Source organism: Schistocerca cancellata, chromosome 10 (genome assembly GCF_023864275.1).
Source record: "Schistocerca cancellata isolate TAMUIC-IGC-003103 chromosome 10, iqSchCanc2.1, whole genome shotgun sequence".
In the NCBI taxonomy this organism is placed as follows: Eukaryota; Metazoa; Arthropoda; class Insecta; order Orthoptera; family Acrididae; genus Schistocerca; species Schistocerca cancellata.
Genome location: NC_064635.1, coordinates 31,037,366 through 31,057,221, shown reverse-complemented (window position 1 = coordinate 31,057,221; position 19,856 = coordinate 31,037,366). Strand labels below are relative to the sequence as shown.

The window sequence follows — 19,856 nt, the reverse complement described above, 5'->3', positions numbered from 1 at the left end:
AATCATTTCAGGCAAAACAGGATTCTAACAGTGTAAACAAATATTGGGAATAAACCTTGTTTCAGTGTTTAAATCTTAGCCTGTTGTTGTCCTAGGTATTATGGTGATAGAGATGGTTGATGGTGAACCTCCTTTCTTCAATGAACCACCACTGCAAGCAATGCGCCGAATAAGGGATATGCCTCCTCCAAAACTGAAGAACACTCACAAGGTAAGTTTGTTGGTGTATTCTAGCTTTGTACCTAGGCATATTTTTAGTTTTCCCTGTAACAATGGAGATATTTTAACTGATACTGTGACTGTAAGTTTAGTGACCAGCCAGTCATGATCCTTCGTGACATTCTTCTTCTTAAAGTACACTAATTATTTGCAGTGCCCAGCATCACAGATTCAGTAGTTTCAAATAGGATATTCATGGTCATCAGCTAAAATGGCTTCACGTCGAGGTGGGGGGGGGGGGGGGGGATGATCATCTCTGGTTCACATAGGTGGTGGTTTAGCAAGCAGCCATTACATATCTGACTGTACCCTTGTCTTTGATGTCTCCATGATGTTATCTTTCAACAATATACTGCAAGATTGCATGTTGACCTAGCTTGATACACAGGACATCCTTCTGTTGTGCTGGCTGGGATGTTGTACTGACATCTAACCCATTGGAAACATCTGGTCACAGGTTGCTGAGATCCTGGTATGCATCACTTGCCAGCAGCTGATACCGAAGCCAAGAAATCTGCTGTAGAGTTGAAGCAGCATGAAATGATGTACCCACATGTCATCTGAGCTCAGTTCAGCATCGTGCTCAGCTGGATGAGAGTCATTGACACAATCAAAGTGACAACTCTGTGTATACTGAACTTCACATCTTGTGTACCCTCAAATAATCTGCAAATTTAATTTTATATTTTGATGTTTCTCTCAAAATTGATTTTGGTGCTTCTTGCAGCATTTGTAAATTTATAGGCATCGGACTTGTAGGAAATTCGAAGAAAAACCACATATCTGAAACTGTTTTGTAATTATATTATTGTGTTTTTGTATTCGTAAAAATATTAGCTCTCCAGTACTATTGACACATTCTTCTCATAAATATGCAGGTCTGCTTGACAATTCTTAATAGAGCACAGGATTAATTAATTGCACTTGTAGAATCAAACTTTGTAATTATTTATGTCATTAAATAGATAAAAAATGTACTCACCAAGTGGCGGCAGAACACATGCATAAAAGACGGTTGTAATTGTCAAGCTTTCAGAGCCAGTGGCTCCTCCTTCAGGCAGAAGGGTTGAAGGGGAAGGAAGAGGGGTGAAGGAAAAGGACTGGAGAGGTCTAGGAAAAGCGGTAGATTTCGGGAAAGTCACCCAGAACTCCAGGTCAGGGGGACTTACTGTATGGGATGAGAAGGAAAGACTGATTGTTGGACAACTGTCTTTTGTGTGAGTGTTCTGCTGCCACTTAGTGATTAGCTTTTTTTATCTATCCAATTAAATAATTTATATAAAAAACAAAGATGATGTAACTTACCAAATGAGAAAGTGCTGGTATGTTGATAGACACAATAAAAAATGCACAAACACACACACAAATACTCAAGCTTTCGCAACCCAAGGTTGCTTCATCAGGAAAGAGGGAAGGAGAGGGAAAGATGAAAGGATGTGGGTTTTAAGGGAGAGGGTAAGGAGTCATTCCAATCCCGGGAGCGGAAAGACTTACCTTAGGGGGAAGAAAGGACAGGTATACACTTGCGCGCGCACACACACACATATCCATCTGCACATATACAGACACAGGCAGACATGTGTAAATGCAAAGAGGTTGGGCAGTGATGTCAGTCGAGGCGGAAGTACAGAGGCAAAGATGTTGAATGACAGGTGAGGTATGAAGGGCGGCAACTTGAAATTAGTGGAGGTTGAGGCCTGGTGGGTAACGGGAAGAGAGAATATATTGAAGGGCAAGTTCCCATCTCCGGAGTTCTGATAGGTTGGTGTCAGTGGGAAGTATCCAGATAACCTGGACGGTGTAACACTGTGCCAAGATGTGCTGGCCGTGCACCAAGGCATGTTTAGCCACAGGGTGATCCTCATTACTAACAAACACTGTCTGCCTGTGTCTGTTCATGCGAATGGGCAGTTTGTTGCTGGTCATTCCCACATAGAAGGCTTCACAGTGTAGGCATGTCAGTTGGTAAATCACGTGGGTGCTTTCACACGGGGCTCTGCCTTTGATCATGTACACTTTCCGGGTTACAGGACTGGAGTAGGTGGTGGTGGTGGTGGTGGGGGGGGGGGGGTGCATGGGACAGGTTTTACACCGGGGGCAGTTACAAGGATAGGAGCCAGTGGGTAGGGAAGGTGGTTTGGTGATTTCATAGGGATGAACCAAGAGGTTACGAAGGTTAGGTGTACAGCAGAAAGACACTCTTGGTGGAGTGGGATGGATTTCATGAAGGATGGATCTCATTTCAGGGCAGGATTTGAGGAAGTCGTATCCCTGCTGGAGAGCCACATTCAGAGTCAGATCCAGTCCCGGAAAGTATGCTGTCACAAGTGGGGCACTTTTGGGGTTCTTCTGTGGGAGGTTCTGGGTTTGAGGGGATGAGGAAGTGGCTCTAGGTATTTGCTTCTGTACCAGGTCGGGAGGGTAGTTGCGGGATGCGAAAGCTGTTTTCAGGTTATTGGTGTAATGGTTCAGGGATTCAGGACTGGAGTAGATTTGTTTGCCACGAAGACCTCAGCCGTAGTTGTTTGTAGTTATTTAGTCAGAGGTGACTATTGTTCAATGACAATACACTCTCAGTTCAGAGATATCTGAGAATAATATTTTCAGTCAGTGTATGTAACATTTGCATTTGTGTGGTATTTCATTAATTTCAAACACAGGGACCTGGAATATTTTGTGTTCTTGAAATAAAATACACAAAAATCCCACATATTTTTCTCTAATGAATTCTTCATATCAATGATTTTGTTGCGAGATACGTTGCTAATTTCCTCACTGGCTGCATACATGCAAATATTCACAGCGTGAAACGACCACATCTGCCATCAACTGATTCATAATGGATACTAAACTTTTCATTGTATCAATCACAGGTTCAATTACGAAGCATCATTTCATTTATTTTTAATTATTGTACTGAAGCACTGAGAGGTTCTCGGCAAAGCAGATCCCATCTTCTTGCAGCCATTGGCTAAAATGAGGTGGCCTGCACTGCAAAGCACCTTGTTCAGAGAAAAGTATGATGCTATATTGTCAAGAAACTCCATGTGAAACAGAAAACAAACAAAATTGTGTGACTATCTGGAAATAAATCTAACATAAACACATTGAAAAAAGAAAATGTAAATACCTACCTGATGTTGCTCAGGCACATTAGATATCATTGTTACTGCCAGTATGTGTAAAACTACAGTTTTTTCCCTACTATAACTACAGGTACAATATTTGTTATTTGCTGTTCCATTTGGTTTTCCAATTATGATTGCCAGCAGTATTCTAACGTACATTGAATGAATGCCTTTTTTTTTTTCCTGTAAGCTGTTTGTAGAGATTGTCAGTTTTGTTCTCTCGAACTACTTCTACAACTTCATTATAATTACTTCAGAATCCAGAATTACTACACCACTTTTCTGTTACTAACTTGTGACATGAGAGTTGACTTAACAAATCATATGTTCTCTCATCGTTACTCATTACATTAACCACATTACATGAGTACCTTCATCATTCAGTATACTGAATAATAGTACTCTGTCAAAACTTCATTTTCTGTCTTTTACAACATTCTACTGCTAATATAACAGTGGTTTGGAAGGCTGTGCATCTCCAGGGGTAAATAGCAATCTGCGGAATAATCTTTATCGCTCCGAGCAGGTATTTTCTCTCACAGAGTCACTGCAATCACCTTCTCTTGATGGAGGCATGTGTCATCCCATGATAAAGCTCACCATGTGCAAAAATAAAAGTGAAAGCAATTCACAATATCTGTACCTTTATATTTGGTATCTTATTTTATGTTTCTTTTTTGTATCCTTTATATATATGAGGTCTGTTCAAAAAATTCCAGAACTTTGTCCACAAAATTGTTCTATGCTTACCTTTTATTTATTGTGCATGGTCTCCTTCAAAATACTCACCTCCACAATTGATACACCACTCCCAATGATGTTTCCACTTCTGCAAGCAGTCTTGGTGTGCCTCTTGCTGGAAACCTGCAAAGTGCCATCTGTGAATTTTCTTTTATCTCGTCTGTCATTGCAAATCTTCGTCCTTTCAAAAGGGTTTTCAATTTTGGAAATAAAAAAAGTCTGCTGGAGCCAGGTCTGGAGACTATGGAGGATGAGGCAGCACAGTGATTTCGATTTTTGTGCAAGAGTCACATACCAACAGGGGTGAATGTGCGGGTGCATTATTTTGATGCAAGAGCCATGAATTGTGTCAACATGTTTCAGGTCATTTCCTTCTCACATTTTCATGCACGTGTTGCAACACATCCCGAAAGTACTATCAATTAACAGTTTGTCCCTGTGGCACGAATTCATAATGAACTAATCCTTAAAAGAAAAAGAAACTATCAGCATGGCTTTGACATTTGATCTCACCTGATGAGCTTTTTTTAGGTCTTGGAGAACCTCTCCCAACTAATTGTGAAGATTAAACCTTGGCACCAACATCATAACTGTAGAAACACGTCCCATCACCAGGTATTATTCTCTTAAGGAACATCTTGTTTTCATTTGTGTGATCCAAAATCTCTTCACAGATGGCAAGGCAAAGGCCTTTCTAGTATTGACTCGTGAGCCATGAGATGAATTTGGCAGCAACGTAGCAACATGATGTATTCCAAGATTCTGTGTCAGGATTTCATGACATGATCCAACTGAAATGTTACATTCTTCTGCAATGTCTTAGACAGTCAGTCTCTGATTGGCACGCACAATTTCATTAATGTTCCTGACATGATCATTGTTGGAAGATGTTGAAGGGAATCCTGAACGAGGGTAATTGTAGACACAAGTGAACCATGAGAAATGTTCATAACCCTGAGTGTGGCTACATCACTGTGGGCTTCCTGCATCATTTGATGTGTCTCTGTAAAGGTTTTCTTGAGTTTCAACCAAAATTTAATGTGGATGCATTGCTTCTCTAACTCTGCCAACTCGAAATTTGCGAACTGTGTGACATTCTACTCAGTACAGAACTGAACAATAACTAACAGACACACAGCAATGAAAATTCCGACAGTTACATATTAAACACAACTGTGTACAGGGATGCCAATCACATTTCACTCCAATACAGCATTGGTGTGGAATTACAAATGTTCCAGAATTTTTTGAATAGACCTCGTTTATAAATAGAATCGCTTGCTGCGCTTCTGTCTGTTGGTTTGGGTTAACTGCACCAGTGGAAAAATAGCAGCATTGCTCATAAACATTGATGGATTTGTGAGCTTCATAAGGAACTAACAGATATGGGCATGATCTTCTTTTCTTAAAAATAGGGAATGATATTGTGTTTAGAAATTCCTTGCAGATGACAACAGAAGACTTTGAAAGGGAATCGCAATTCGCACTCATAATTCACTGCACGTTATTTGAATAATCCGCAGTGAGTTGATTTAACTTCAGAGTTCAACAGCACAGCGGATGACTCAATTTTTGGTTTTCTGCAAATCAAACCAAGATGCAGATGTAGTTCTTTCTGTGGCAGGGCAAGAGGGTCTACAACAAAGAGTATGTGACAAAGAGTTGTGGCAATGAGTCTGAATAATGGGTCAGTGCAGAATGAGATTTACTAGAGGAGTGCTGTCACTAGTTATGTATCTACATCAGGCATGCTGTTTTCTCTTTCACATGCACTGTTTACATCATTTCAGTTATATGAAAGTGATGGTATTCGGTTACCCAACATCACTCTATGAATTTTGAGCCTAACTCTATGCAATGATCCATAAACAAAATTACCGTTACACCAGACAAGCCATCGGGCTATATACACTTAATGCTACTCCTGCGAAGCCAAGCCAAATAGGTAGTTTTATTATACACGGTTTGTTCAAAAAATTCCGGAACATTCATAATTTCGTGTCAATGGCATGTCGAAGCGAAATGCGGTTGGCATCCCTGCACAAGCCTCTGTTTAACGTGTAATTGCCGGAAATTCCATTGTTGTATGTCTGATAGTTATTGTTCAGTGCAGTATTGAGTAGAACATTGTGTCACACAGATTGCGAATTTCTAGATGGCAGAGTTAGGGGAGCAATGCGTCTGCATTAAATTTTGCGAGAAACTTGAGAAAACTGTTACAGACACACACCAAATGATGCAGATGATGATGGTGAGTGCTTAAGCCATATTCAGTGGTACGAATGATTCACACAATTTAAAAATGGTCTGGTGGAAGTTAAAGATGACCTTCGTTCAGGATGCCATTCGACATCTACCAACTGTTTTTGTCAGGAATGTCAATGAAATTTTATGTGCCAGTCAAAGATTGACTGTCCGAGAGATTACAGATGAATTTCAGTTGGATCGTGTCATGAAATCCTGACACAGCATCTTGGAATGCATCATGTTGCTGCCAAGTTTGTCTCACAGCTCATGAGTCAAGACCAGAAAAACCCTTGCCTTGCTATCCGTGAAGAGCTTTTGTATCGTGCAAAGGAGAACAAGAGTTCCTTAAGAGAATTATAACTGGTCTTGAGACATGGTTCTGAGGTTTTGATGTTATGACAAAGATTCAGACTTCACAATGGGTCAGGAAAGATTCTCCAACACTAAAAAAAGCTTGTCAGGTCAGGTCAAATGACAAAGCCATACTGATACTTTTCTTTGACTTTGAAGGATAAGTTCATTATGAATTCCTGTCAGTGGAACAAACTGTTAATAGATGGTACTACTCAACACGTGTTGTGAAGCTGCAAGAGAATGTGAGAAGGAAATGGCCTCAGATGTGTTGACACAATTCATGGCTCTTGCATCACAATACCGCACCTGCGCATTCATCCCTGCTGGTTGCGACTCTTGCACAAAAAATGAAACCACTGTTCTACCTCATCCTCCACTCCTCCACACCTGGTCCCAGCAGACTTTTTCTTGTTTCCAAAGTTGAAAACCCCATTGAAAGGATGAAGATTAGCAATAATAGATGAGATAAAAGAAAATTCGCAGACAGCACTTTGTACGATCCAGCAAGAGGCGTCGGGAGTTGGAAATGGTGGTGAAAGTGGTGTATCAATCGTGAAAGAAAGTATTTTGAAGGAGACCATGTACAATAAGTAAAAGGTAAGCAGAGAAAAGTTTAGTAAACAAAGTTCTGCAATTTTCTGAACAGACCTTGTATAAACTAGATGTAATTGGCATGTGTTGCATTGCGATAGAAAGGAAAAAAGTGTTTTGTTTTATAATCTGTTTATTGAAGTGCTTTTGAACACACAATATTTTTGATTTTTCTGTCTGGTGCCTACATGAATAAGTCAGATGTTTCCCAATGTAAGAGCAAGCCACGAACAGTTCTCCATGTGCGAAGCATGGATTTTTCAAATTTAGGTCACTTCTTGTAGTGATTGTCCCTGCACTATGTTGGTGGCGGCAAATGTGAGTCACACTGGAAACTGCAAGCATTTGAACTCAAATGGCATATCTGTTGAAATCATTGGGGTCTGTGGTAATAGTACATCTTCTCCTTTAAAAATTCCTTTTAAGATTGTAGCTTCGATAATATTATTCATTATCTTTTTCACTGCAAGCCTGGTACTGTTGCAGAGCTCTGGTGGACTGATATTTCTGAGCAGAATGAGAGGCACGCCAATTTTAAATATCAACAAGTGCGGCGACATGCCTGAAAAATTCAATAATTCAGTCAAATTATTTATAACTCACCTTGATTCATTACAGAATGCAAAGTTGTGTCAAAATTTTAAATCAGTAAGTCAAGAATTTTCCAAGATTTGCTTTTAAGAACAACTGAATAGAAAACGTAAATGTTCCTAATGGCAAATCTTGGAAAGTTCTGACTGATTGATTTGAAATCTTGACACAGCGTTGCATTGGAATACACCCATGGTTTAATATACTTTAAAAAATATACATGCATGTGAAACATATTGCGAATAACTTCAGTAGTAAAGAAGTAATAAAACAAAATGTTATACCTGGCGCGGCAGTTTCTCACGCACCTTAATGTTTATGATGTCGTATCACCTGAACCATATGTTGTACAATTACATAAATTTGCCAGCACTCTTAGTGACACGTGTGAATACCATATGCAAAACATGTTGCAAATAAAGTTAGCCATTACAAAGTAATACATTAAAACATCATGCCTGATATAGTAGTTTTACGGCAAATACAGCAAAAATGTTGTAAGCGATAACCTTTACTTTTCATCATTTTGTGTGTGAGAAAATTTTTTGTAAAGATTTCAAATTACAAATTATGTCAATTTTTTTGCCAGTCACTAAGTGTTGTCATTCGCAAATAGTGGATACATAAATCTGGGTATTTTTGTGTGCTGACATCACATTCTTTACGATACCATATCTCCTGAACTATTTGTAATGCTTTTTTTTGGGGGGGGGGGGGGGGGGGGGCATGTGGAGAACAAATCACCAAAGTTCTGTTGCAGTCAGATGAATGGTTTAGGAATGCATTGAGGATAAACATTCAAAGAAACATTGATTTTTATTTAAATTGGTAACTGTTGGTTGCGCGTATTATTCATTAGCCAGATGATGCAGGGATACGCATCACTCATCTTGTGTGGCCTGTATTGCTGCACTACCACTAGTAAAAAAAGAATAAGGGAATTTTAGTCCTGTACTCGTGCACCATTATTGCAGGTATCACCGAGGCTGCAGGGATTCTTGGAGAGGATGCTTGTCCGAGATCCTGCGCAGAGGGCGACAGCGGCGGAGCTGCTGCAGCACCCTTTCCTGAGGCAGGCGGGCTCCCCGGCACTCCTGGTGCCGCTCATGAGAGGCTCACGCCACAGCAGCTGCTAGTCGCAGAAGCCGACCTCCCGCAGTAACCCGAGTAGTGTATGTTACACAGTCAAGTGCCTGTTTGTGCCATTACAGTGCACATCTACCTAATTCTACCACAAAATGATCACAAAGTGATCCTTTTTAACACGGGTCTGGTTGAACACAAAGTGAGAAACTATATTCGTGGATTCGGCAGCTTGTGCATTTATGTCTTCATCGTCATTTTGAAGAACTTATTGATACTGTGGTGAGATCTGCCTGTGTATAGTGTTCAGTCTCCATATGTTGCTGTTAAGGGTATTGAGCTTGTATTTACCTCAGCTAATGCTTATTGCCCAGTAAATGTGGAATTATGTGGGCAAAATTTCTAGATACAGATGTTGAAAATGTACTTATTGTGTACTGTAGTACCCGGAATTTTATATAATATTTTTATTAGTGAGTAGCAGTAAATGAGACTTTTTGAGAAGTACATAGGATACTGCATTAGTAACAGCAAGAATCTACCTTTATGTATATAGGTGTTATTAAAGCTTTCCAAAGATTGGATCAAAGGATCGAAATAAAAATGTATTTCTGTTTGCTGGTATCTAGTGCAAGTTCTTGAATGTATTTACAAGAAAATAGTTAAGTTTATCTCTCTTCAAGAACATTCAGCATTAAGCAGCAACAGTGATATCGAACTTCCCAAGGGACTAAAACTGTGTGCCACCCAGGACTCCGACTGTAGCTTTGCATTTTGCAGACTTCAATAGAAGAATTCCTGTGAAAGCCAATGTTCTGGGTGAAAAGATCTGGTCCAGCACACACTTTTATTCCCTCGGGAAGTTTCATTGCAGCGTACACTCAAGTGTAGAGTGAAACATGTGTGCTGGACTGGAAATATATGTTCATTAGGTGAAAAATCCATGTGGAAATTTTCATATGTTCATCATCTTTGCTTGATTGAAAGGTTTATTTATCAAGTTGTGTGCAGCAAATAGGAAACAATGCTCTAAGGCAGCTGTGACAGAGTTCTTTTAATTACTAGAAGCTCATTCACAATGATTTGTATGTGCTACAGTAAATTCTTCCCATTTAGTAATTAACTGATTGAAATTTGTTGCAACTCATCTATCTTTGTATAGTTGTACAGTCTTCAACGTGTATGGTAAACAAAATGTGTATTTCCTAATGAAAGGATAAAATGAAGTATCTCAGTGGCCTTTGCATACAATGAGTTAAGATGATATTTTTGTAGCAGTTAATCACTGCCCTGGCAGTGGGAAACCTTCCTTATGTTCCGATAGAATGGTGTAGGGAAGTCACAGAAAGCGTAAGATGAGAGAGACTGGGGGTTAGATGTGAGTCATTCGTGTAAATGTATTGTTGTCTTCATGTTGCAGCATGTCAGTTGATTGGTTATTGAATTTAGCTTATCTGGGCTGTTCTCATTGCATCTGGATGGTGTTGTATTTGCTGACAGGCACATAAGGAAGACTAAAGCTTTCGGACAAATACATACATAGACATACATACCCCTGTGCACAGTGCGTCACCCCCCCCCCCCTCCTCACACACACACACACACACACACACCCACACACGTGTACAGCCGAGAAAATGATTGGGAGGAGGAGGAGGGCATGTGGGGGAAGGGTGGCAGATGGCTGGGAGGGTGACAGCAGGCATATGGTGTAGAAATGTGGGAAGGAGAAGCAACAGGTGCCTGCACCCATACCCTCTTTCCCAAAGCCTCATCTTCCTCTGTCCTGTCACCCCCCCCCCCCCAACCTCCTCCTCCCTGAAATCCTCTTCCCCCGTATCATCATGCAGTGCACAAACTCAACAGTTCCAAATCCTGTGTGTTGCTTTCCTATCCTGTGCACCTGCTGCCTCTCTCTCTCTCCCACATTACTATCTTGCACAACTGCTATCACCCTTCAAGCCATCAGTCACTCTTGCCAATCCTTCTTCCTGCTACCTGCCACTTTTCTCACCTCACCCACGCCATCCGTCAACAATCACCACCCCTTACCACAGTCTGTCTGCTGAACTGCAGTCTTGGCATTGTGTATTTGGCCGGTACAGTGTAGCCATACAGGTGTGTGTGTGTGTGTGTGTGTGTGTGTGTGTGTGTGTGTGAGAGAGAGAGAGAGAGAGAGAGAGAGAGAGAGAGAGAGCGCTAAGTTGTTTATATTCTGCCATAACTTTCCATACCTCATTGGTGTCATATTTTGCTAGGCTTGGAGCTAATACCTGTTTGATTTTAAAATTAAATTTACTTGATGTTGAATTCTTCAGATGCTGATTCATTTAGGTTTGGCCTTGATAAATTATATTATCTCAGACATTGTGTATATTAAGAAGAGTTAATTTTTTTTATATTTAACAGAAGTCATTTGGCGATCTTGATTATGTATTTGAAACATTTTCTTTGGCAGCAAAATTTGACAGTGCACTTGATCCTGTTATTATGTTAATGACAGTTGTGTTGTTGTTGTTGCATTGTGATTACGATTTCAATAGATTACATTTAGTCTTTCCCTGCCTTTTATTCCCTTTCTCTGTGATTTGATGCATTTGTACAGAACTATCTTGTTTTAGTTACAAGAACCTTGCCTGGATTTTGAATCGTCAGTTTCTGTACAAGCACCTTCTGAGAGGGTAAGATTTTGTGGGAGAGTGTTACTAAAAGATGAGCATGTTATGTTCTAAAAATGGAAAAAAGATCAGTTTGTTCCCATGTTCCATTATCCATGTGCTGTGATGATTCACCTCGTATTCAGCAAATTTCAGGCATGTGCACCTCCTGCCTGTATCCAAAAGCAGCAGTCATGAATTTTCCTGTGATGGATTCCCTCTTGATCCACTGTGACAAAACTAAGCTTTTCTGGATGACTGGCTACACTTTTGATGCATCCTTTAACAAGTGGTTGTTTGGACAAAAACAATTTTTATTTACAAAGGTAATGAAATATATTTGTAAATGAAGGTGGTGTTATGAGATATTTGCTAAGATATTGTGCTGTTATCTCGTATTAATGTTTCTGAGGGAGAATGGTTTAGTTGTTGTTTTTGTCTTCAACATACATATATCCAGTTATTTTATATGAATAATCATTTTAGATCCATGTAAAAATGTAGAGCAGGCAACAGGAGAGTGGTGAGATTTTATGGTTAAATATCCCTCTTTGGAGTATGTAGACATGCTGTATTTGCTTTCTGTGTCACATAAAGTGGAAAAAATCAACTAACTCTCAAAAGGTAATATGACTGTTTTTTCTTCAAATTGTTCACTATTCCATTTTAGTTTTCTCAGATTTTATTGGCTAAATGTTTCGTAAAAGATAATCTGCACATTAACTTGTTCATGCAATCCCTTCTTAATTGCATTTCCCATAGATAATAATGGTATAGACATTTCTGCAATAGTGGATTCAAGTCAGTTTTTAATTGAATATCCACATGTTTGCACTCATCAGTAATACTGTATGTGATGTGAAGAGTCTGGATATACATATGAAGGAAAATAATTTTGCTAGTCTTAATGTTAACAGCTGTCTGCATGTTTTATGCAGCATGGATTTTAGAATGGCATGATTGGTTTAACATTTTTAGTAACAGAAAGGTTTGAGTATAAATATTACAAGCTCAGAATGCCCACTTTGAGATGATTTGTCATTCCATAGTTTTAATGTCTTTGGAAAAGGGGGAAGATATTATTATTGAAATAAAATATTTTTGGTTTTGCCTATAATTGTTACATTTGGCAAGGTTTCCGTGTGGATTTGTTCCACTCTACAAAGCAGAAGTGTTGTTTCTGGTCTCCTCAATTTATTTGCTCTAGAATTTTTGTTCTGGTGCAAAGTTCATTGGATACTATAGGAAAGTTCTTGTAGAATGTAAACACTTTTGGATTGAATGAGACCACTCACTGGAAAGCAGAAGCTAGTGTAAAATACACACAGAAAACACGGTACTGGCCTGTGTGTGTGTGTGTGTGTGTGTGTGTGTGTGTGTGTGTGTGTGTGTGTGTACTCTTAGCTCATCAAAGAAGCCAGAAGCAGCAAGTTTTCTTTCTTTTGTGTGTACCTATCAAAAACTTAACACTCCAGCTTTTTGGTGAGTGGTCTTCTTTAACCCAAAAGTATTTATTAAGTTGATTAGCATGTTTTTGCCTTATTTCAAAACTGTGAAGCTGGCATGGTATTTTAATTCTGTCTCTTCAGTATAAAGTGGATATAGCTTTGATACCTTGTTCAAGTGACACCTTTTCTGACATGCAGGCTATGATTATAAATTACATTCTGCCTCCTGTTTACCATTTTAATTTACTGATTGCCATATGCATAATGTTGAAAGTGTGTTAGCAAAATTGTGACCAGAAAACTGAAGTGAATAGTGAATGAAGTGCTCTTATTGTATATTAGTTTTGGTACAGGTAAACATGCAAGGGATACTGTTAGTGAAGTTGCTGCATATTTACCGTAGTAGATCCTTCCCTTCAGAGGAGCTGTTTGAAAATTAGAAGAGATTTAAATGTTTTAACTGTTATTTCTTAAATTTCTAACAGTATTCACTATGGACTTTGTATAGTTTATTCAGAAGTTAATATATTCTTGTATTTATTATTCATGTTGTAGCAGTTGCCTCTATTTTAATTATTGGCGAGAGAAATTTAATGTTTGTAACAAGTGTTCGGAGGAAACTTGCCGCAGTTTTGTGTGTTAATTAATGTTACATTGGTGATGTCTCATAATACTCACAACTTGTCCATTTTGTAGTACCTTGCCTAAATGAAGAGAACCCTTCCGTCCACCTGTCTTCTTTCTCTCTCCCTTTTTTTGTTAACACTTTTGCATTTGTTTCGAAGGTAGGTTGTTTGTTTAGTACATAAACACACATTATCTACTACACTAATGGCAATTGCTTTTTGCCTGATGAACCTTGCCCAGAAGGAAGAATACATTGTCAGCATTTGTATGATGTTATTTATTTATGGCTTTGTATTTCACTAGGTTTTCGAATCTTGTAATTCCTATGGCAATTAGAAGACGAAGTGTAACATAAAATATTCCTTATTTATTCAGTGTGGCCGTTTGTAACTCAGATTTTGTTAGCATTTTACCAGTAATCTTTCTTGTGATCAATATTTTGATCTCACTTTAGCCATTTTTTGTAACCCAGTGACTCAGTCTAATTAAGAGTTGTTTTTCAGCCCCTCCTATACAGCAGCTTCACATGTGACTTTTATTTTTAGATAGCACATTTCTTTGTTGTTTCTGTTTTAGGTTTTCAGTTTTAAAGAATGGTTGAGAGGACTGAGACTGAATAATCAGTCGTGAGAGAAGAGGTATAGATTGGGGAAAGTTAAAAACAAAGACCAAGTCAGTTAGACCACAGAGTGATGAGGATCCACCTTTTGTGAGGAGGTGGGTGCTTCTGAGTGTCCTGATCCTCCTTTTTAACTTTCCCCAAACTATCCCTCTTTTCTATCCGAGGAAGGAGCTAATAGTTCAAAAAGCTTGGATATGTGCGTTTTTGGCCGGACTAAAAATTATTATATTTTCCTCAAGTGAGTTTTCCTGCTCATCAACAATCTAAATTTATTATCCATAAATACACCTGTTCATTGACACAATTTGAAAATAGGTTAATTTATATGACTAGTTTCAAGATACATACTTCCACCATCAAGCAGTGTATATCCCAGCAATACACACAACTACTATCCAGGTTTTTCATACAATATTCTTGTAAGCCTCACATGTAACACTGGCATACGGTATGGGTTCAGTTTATGTTGTGCCAGTAATCAAACACTTGCAGATATAGTGGTCCATGTTTATTCATTCTTCGTTGAGGCATCTTATTCAATGGTGGACACAAGATTTCAGCCAAATTTGTTACGCAAGTAAATACTGTTTTCTACTAAGTAGGAAGACAACAGAGTGAACTGTATTATATGCCACATTAGTAACTTCAATGACAAAAGTGATAACACTAGATAGTAGTCAACATCCTACACATTTCTCAATAACATCCTATGTATTAGATATTGGAGCATGAGATACATGTGTTAATTATGTAATTGTACTAGCAATAATGCATATGAGAAGTGCTGTAATTATTATTTGCAGTCAATAATTATGTGGTAGGCCAGAGCTGTACCTGAAAATCTGAACACCACATGCAGGATGACATTCAGCACATGTATAAGTTCTCATTAGACCCTTCAGATCAAGCACATGAGGTTCTTGTCGTGTAATGCGTTTGACATTCACTATGTAATTGTCACTTTAAGTGATTAATGTCGCATACAAAAGTAGTGTATTCTGATGTCTTATCCTGTGATGGGCCACAAGCATTTATTAATAGCATAACAGACAATGTTAAAACCTAGTGTTTGGCTTTAAGTGTAAGGCAATTGTGGTAAGACCTTGTGTTTTGAAATGTGTGTGTCACATTAATGTAATTTATAATTGTGTGACTGAGCGTATGCATTATTGACTAGAAATTGAAAGCTTTGAGAGACTGCTGCAACTCTTTTGTAGTGGTTGGAGGCTGAACTATTTCTTCTGTCTTCTTATGCAATCTTCTAGCTGTGATTTCTTACATCACACTTTCTGAAGATATGGGATGTGACAGGGACTCTTATTTTCATTCTGTATCATTCCTTTAGACTTCCTCAGCTTTGAAGTTTGTCTTCGATCACACCATCTTTGGCCATCTTTTTTCCTCTGCACTGTCAAAGTTTGAGATTCTGTACCATTTTGTGTTGCATTGGACAAATATAGGAAAATGTGACATCTTTCTTGTGTAGTTTATCTATATAACACCTTTGCATCCTTGACCCTCTCTTTCCAAGAAATGCACTACAAATGATACACCCAACATCTTGCCCTTGACCTGGGTTAGGGCCTAACCATTCATCCTATGCTTAAATGTGGGATACATTTAGCACCTGATGAACAAAGCTTTACATCCAAATTGAAGATGATATTGTGAAGGAGATTCTTCATATTATTGAAGATGTTTCAAGCACACTCAGCTCATATTCTGAGCTCTTTACTGCATTGCCAGTCTTTATTTAGGCTTTGATTGAAATTTGTATTCTGGCAAAAGTTCAATATCTCTTCCTCTGCCAGCTCAGTTCTCCTAGCAGACACAGTCTATTGACTGATTACCATCCATTAGGTCCTCCTTATGGTTAATGTGAGGCACAGTGGACGTTATTGCACTTCGTGTATTGACAGAGCAAGTCAGTTGTGCTAGTTTAATGGGCCTGCCTCATGATTATTTTCCGGTGCAGAAATATTTACCAAAACAGGAGTTGTAAGTTCACTTAGAAAGTGCGTGAGGGTGTCAATGAATGTCAAGTATTGACTCCCACTCTTTTTTTCCTGCCACGTGAGAACTACTTCATGTAAACTTTTTCACAAATGTTTATGGGTCAGGATGAGTGAGTGGTGGTAACAAACTCTGTTCAGCACGTAGACTTCAGCTGGAGAAGTGCTGTGCCAAAGGAGCAAACTCCACCATCCTTGTGCGCTGCAGTTATTATACCTGTGCTTTGTGCAGCCCTTTTATGAAAGTAGAAGTGACACTCAGATGTTACAAATGCTTAAACGTTCATCATAATTCAAACTGAAATTGTATTATTGACCTGTGCACTTATTGTACTTATTGCTACAAATTACATTTGGTTCTCAAAATTGTGACAGTTGCTAATGGATACTACAATGCTACTGCATACAGAATTGTTTTATTACAAAGCTTGGATGTGGCTGCAGCAAGACATGACTGGCCCAAAGTTCAAGGAGGTGTTTACAAATAGTACTTAATCCAGCGAGCCACACAGTAGGAGGTGGATGAACTATTATGTTGCTCTGCAGTTCTCACTGAGTACTGTGCCACTCATAAAAAGTTGCATTTGTTATAAATTTCAATCTTCCATACTCATACTCTGCCAACCAGTATGCAAGTTTGATGATAAAATCTTCTGTGTCATTATGCCACCTTTTCAAACTTCTCTATTCTCAATATTTCAATCTCTCTGGTGCTACCTTCTTCAGGATTCCACTGCCGTCTCTGGACGGCTGAACACTGTTGATAGTGTTGTGTTCCCTTATTTTATTTTATTTTATTTACTTATTTATTTAATTGTTTTTAGAAATGGGGTTAACCAATAAAAATCTGCCGTGCGGTCATTGAGTAAATACTGAGGAAAGAGGGAAAGGGGGGGGGGGGGGGGGTGTGAATCCAAAATAATATTGTTGTGCTGCCTAGGTTGTTCCTCATTCACATTTGTTGTTTGTTTACTCCTTTGATAGCAGGTAGCCACAAATATGGAAACCTGTAACCGCTATCTCTTTTAAAACTGTACTTATTCTTCAATATTTCGACCACTGAAGAGTTTTACTCGGTAACTCCACTTCTTTCAAAACTGCAGGAAAGTAGCCTTTTATGAGTGAACACAACACTTTTTTAACAATATTCAGCTATCCAAGGAAACCAGTGGAACCCTGAAGAAAATCCCAGCAACATAAAGCATAGGAGAAGTGTGGGGAGGAATATGATGCAGCCTGATGACACAGAAGATTTTACCATTAACGACAATGACCACAAATGTTTGCAGGTTTAGTATACTAATTTGTCAAACATTTATTCTTCCTGTTTGTGAAGAGGAAGATATTGTAGCTCTAGATAGAGCTACTCACCTCCTCCAGGATACTTCCACCCTCACCTTATGTAATTGTTTATTAAATGATTACCAGGATAACTCATTAAGCTTTACAATACTTTAAATGTACCTCCTTAATCATAATGGTTGCAATAAATTGAAACTGTGTAACTGTGTGTTGCACTGACACTCAAACCTATGATATTTTCCTCTCACGTGCGGGCAGTGTACTTGCATTTTGCTTACACACCCCTTGCTCCCCTTCCCACTACTCATGAATCATAAGTTTTAACTTGTCTCTAACTTTTTTCATTCTTGTTAAACTCTGTATTGTTGTTTTCCCACATTGTAGTGGACATCACACCCAGGCAATGGATGCAGTGGATAGTTTGCTTTCAATACAGCCCCAGTGTAGCCGCTGAGGGTGAAATAGGAAGTAGGAAGTTATAGTTTTAAGTTGAACACCCTCCGCACACCCCCCCCCCCCCCCCCCCCCCACCCACCCATCTGACTAGTGGTCTGGCAGATAGTTTTTAGTGTCACAGGTGATCGACACGGCGTACATCCCATGAAGAGCAGAAGAGAAAGTAATCATTGTCAGCAGCAGCTTAGCTGAGTATTTTTTGTACCAATATAAGGTTTTAAATTGTGTAAAGGTCTGCTATCATTCAGTGCTCCAGATTAAAAGTGAAAGATAGTTGAGAGAATCAAAATACTTCCATAATTTTTTCCCACGATTACTGTTCAGTGAGCAGCTATAAGTAGTGTCTATGTGCAGGTTCCTTGTTGTGTAATAATCTGGCAGTGATTTTTAACTGAAAACAAGAACCATCCCTGTCAAATCATTGAGTAGATTTTTGTTGAGTTGTGGGCCAGAGTAGCTTTATATTATTTGTGACTGTGAAATTTGTCACATTGGCTGTATATTTTATGTATTTGTTTAGCCTCAGTTACGTTTATTGTGGTATAGCTTTAAGCATTTGTAGAAATGAAAGTTGTCTGTAATATTGTTGACAGTATTGTTTTCAAGAGCAGCTATTTTGTACGTATGTACAGATTGGAGTATCATATATTAAAGTATTTTACTCATTTTTCTTATAATATACTTGTGTATAATATCTTGTAGACAGCAAGAGAAATCAGAAAATTTTGATAGCCCCAGCAGGAGTTATTTTTACACCACATTGTATTTATAATAGGTACTTAACTGACCTGTATGCATGTTCAAGATAAAACATTTACAACCATATAAAACATGATCAAATATTTTATTGTGTGTTTGTATATTTCTTGTGTTTTGTTTTTCAGTGAATAATACTAAATCTCAGTCTGTCTATTTCTGTAAGATGACTTATACGATACTGAATAGTCCTGTGTGGATTACAAATAATGGAAACAATCAAGATAATCACTCACCTTGTAGTCAAGGCAGTGAAAAGTGGAGAGGCACACAAAAAAGACAGAAAATTTTGCTGTTTACTGAGTGTGTTTGAAAATCCCTATAGGAGGTTTATGGTGCATAGAAGATGTCTTTTAATAAATATCTGAAAGCTGCAGAGCACCAAGCATTCAAGATTTTGACGCTCGTACAAGGTAGCAAGCACTTGTTGGGTTTATCTGTTGACAAGTTTAGTACTGATACAAAAAACAATACCCGTAAACGCAACAAATTGCATGGCTGCATCAGTAGGCTCCTGGGAAACGTAAGAGTAAAAGATCTTAAAATCAAAACATACATCATCTCAAAACCTGCTCTGTTGTACAGAAGTGAGACATGGACATAGTCCAACATGATAGAAGGTTAGAGACATAATTAATTAGATTTTACAACATACAGAGGCAATAACTTAAGATAAAATGAGACGTGGTGATTTCCTTAGGGGATTTAATAAGCAACCAGTGAAGTTCAAGGGATGATCCAAGACATTCTCCTATGGCAAACATCCTTTTATAATAAGAAAGACATAAACGGACTCAAGTAAGAAAGATCAGTTCTGTAAGTTTTGAACTGTGATTTTTACCTGACCTTGTTTTGGATGTAGTAGTGCACCAAATCTAATTTGAAGGCATTTTCACATCTGAAACAGAATTTCTTTTGATGTTTAGTTCAGTATTAGTGATACAACAACAGACACCTAGGAAGGAATCTGCAGTTTGTCAGTTGCAGTAACATAAGACATTAAACTTTAACGTAGCAGGAAA

At 38.5% G+C, this 19,856-nt stretch overlaps 1 protein-coding gene across 1 annotated transcript in view; it reads left to right on the top strand.

The window, feature by feature from the left end:
- Positions 1-18,906, top strand: part of LOC126106318 (serine/threonine-protein kinase PAK mbt) — a 120,421-nt gene extending 101,515 nt beyond the window's left edge. Inside the window, exons 8-9 of the mRNA XM_049912553.1 lie at positions 96-211; positions 8,846-18,906. Of these exons, the coding sequence (XP_049768510.1) occupies positions 96-211; positions 8,846-9,007 (278 nt within the window). The 3' untranslated portion in view covers positions 9,008-18,906. The remainder of the gene's footprint in view (positions 1-95; positions 212-8,845) is intronic.
- Positions 18,907-19,856: the final 950 nt, after the last annotated feature.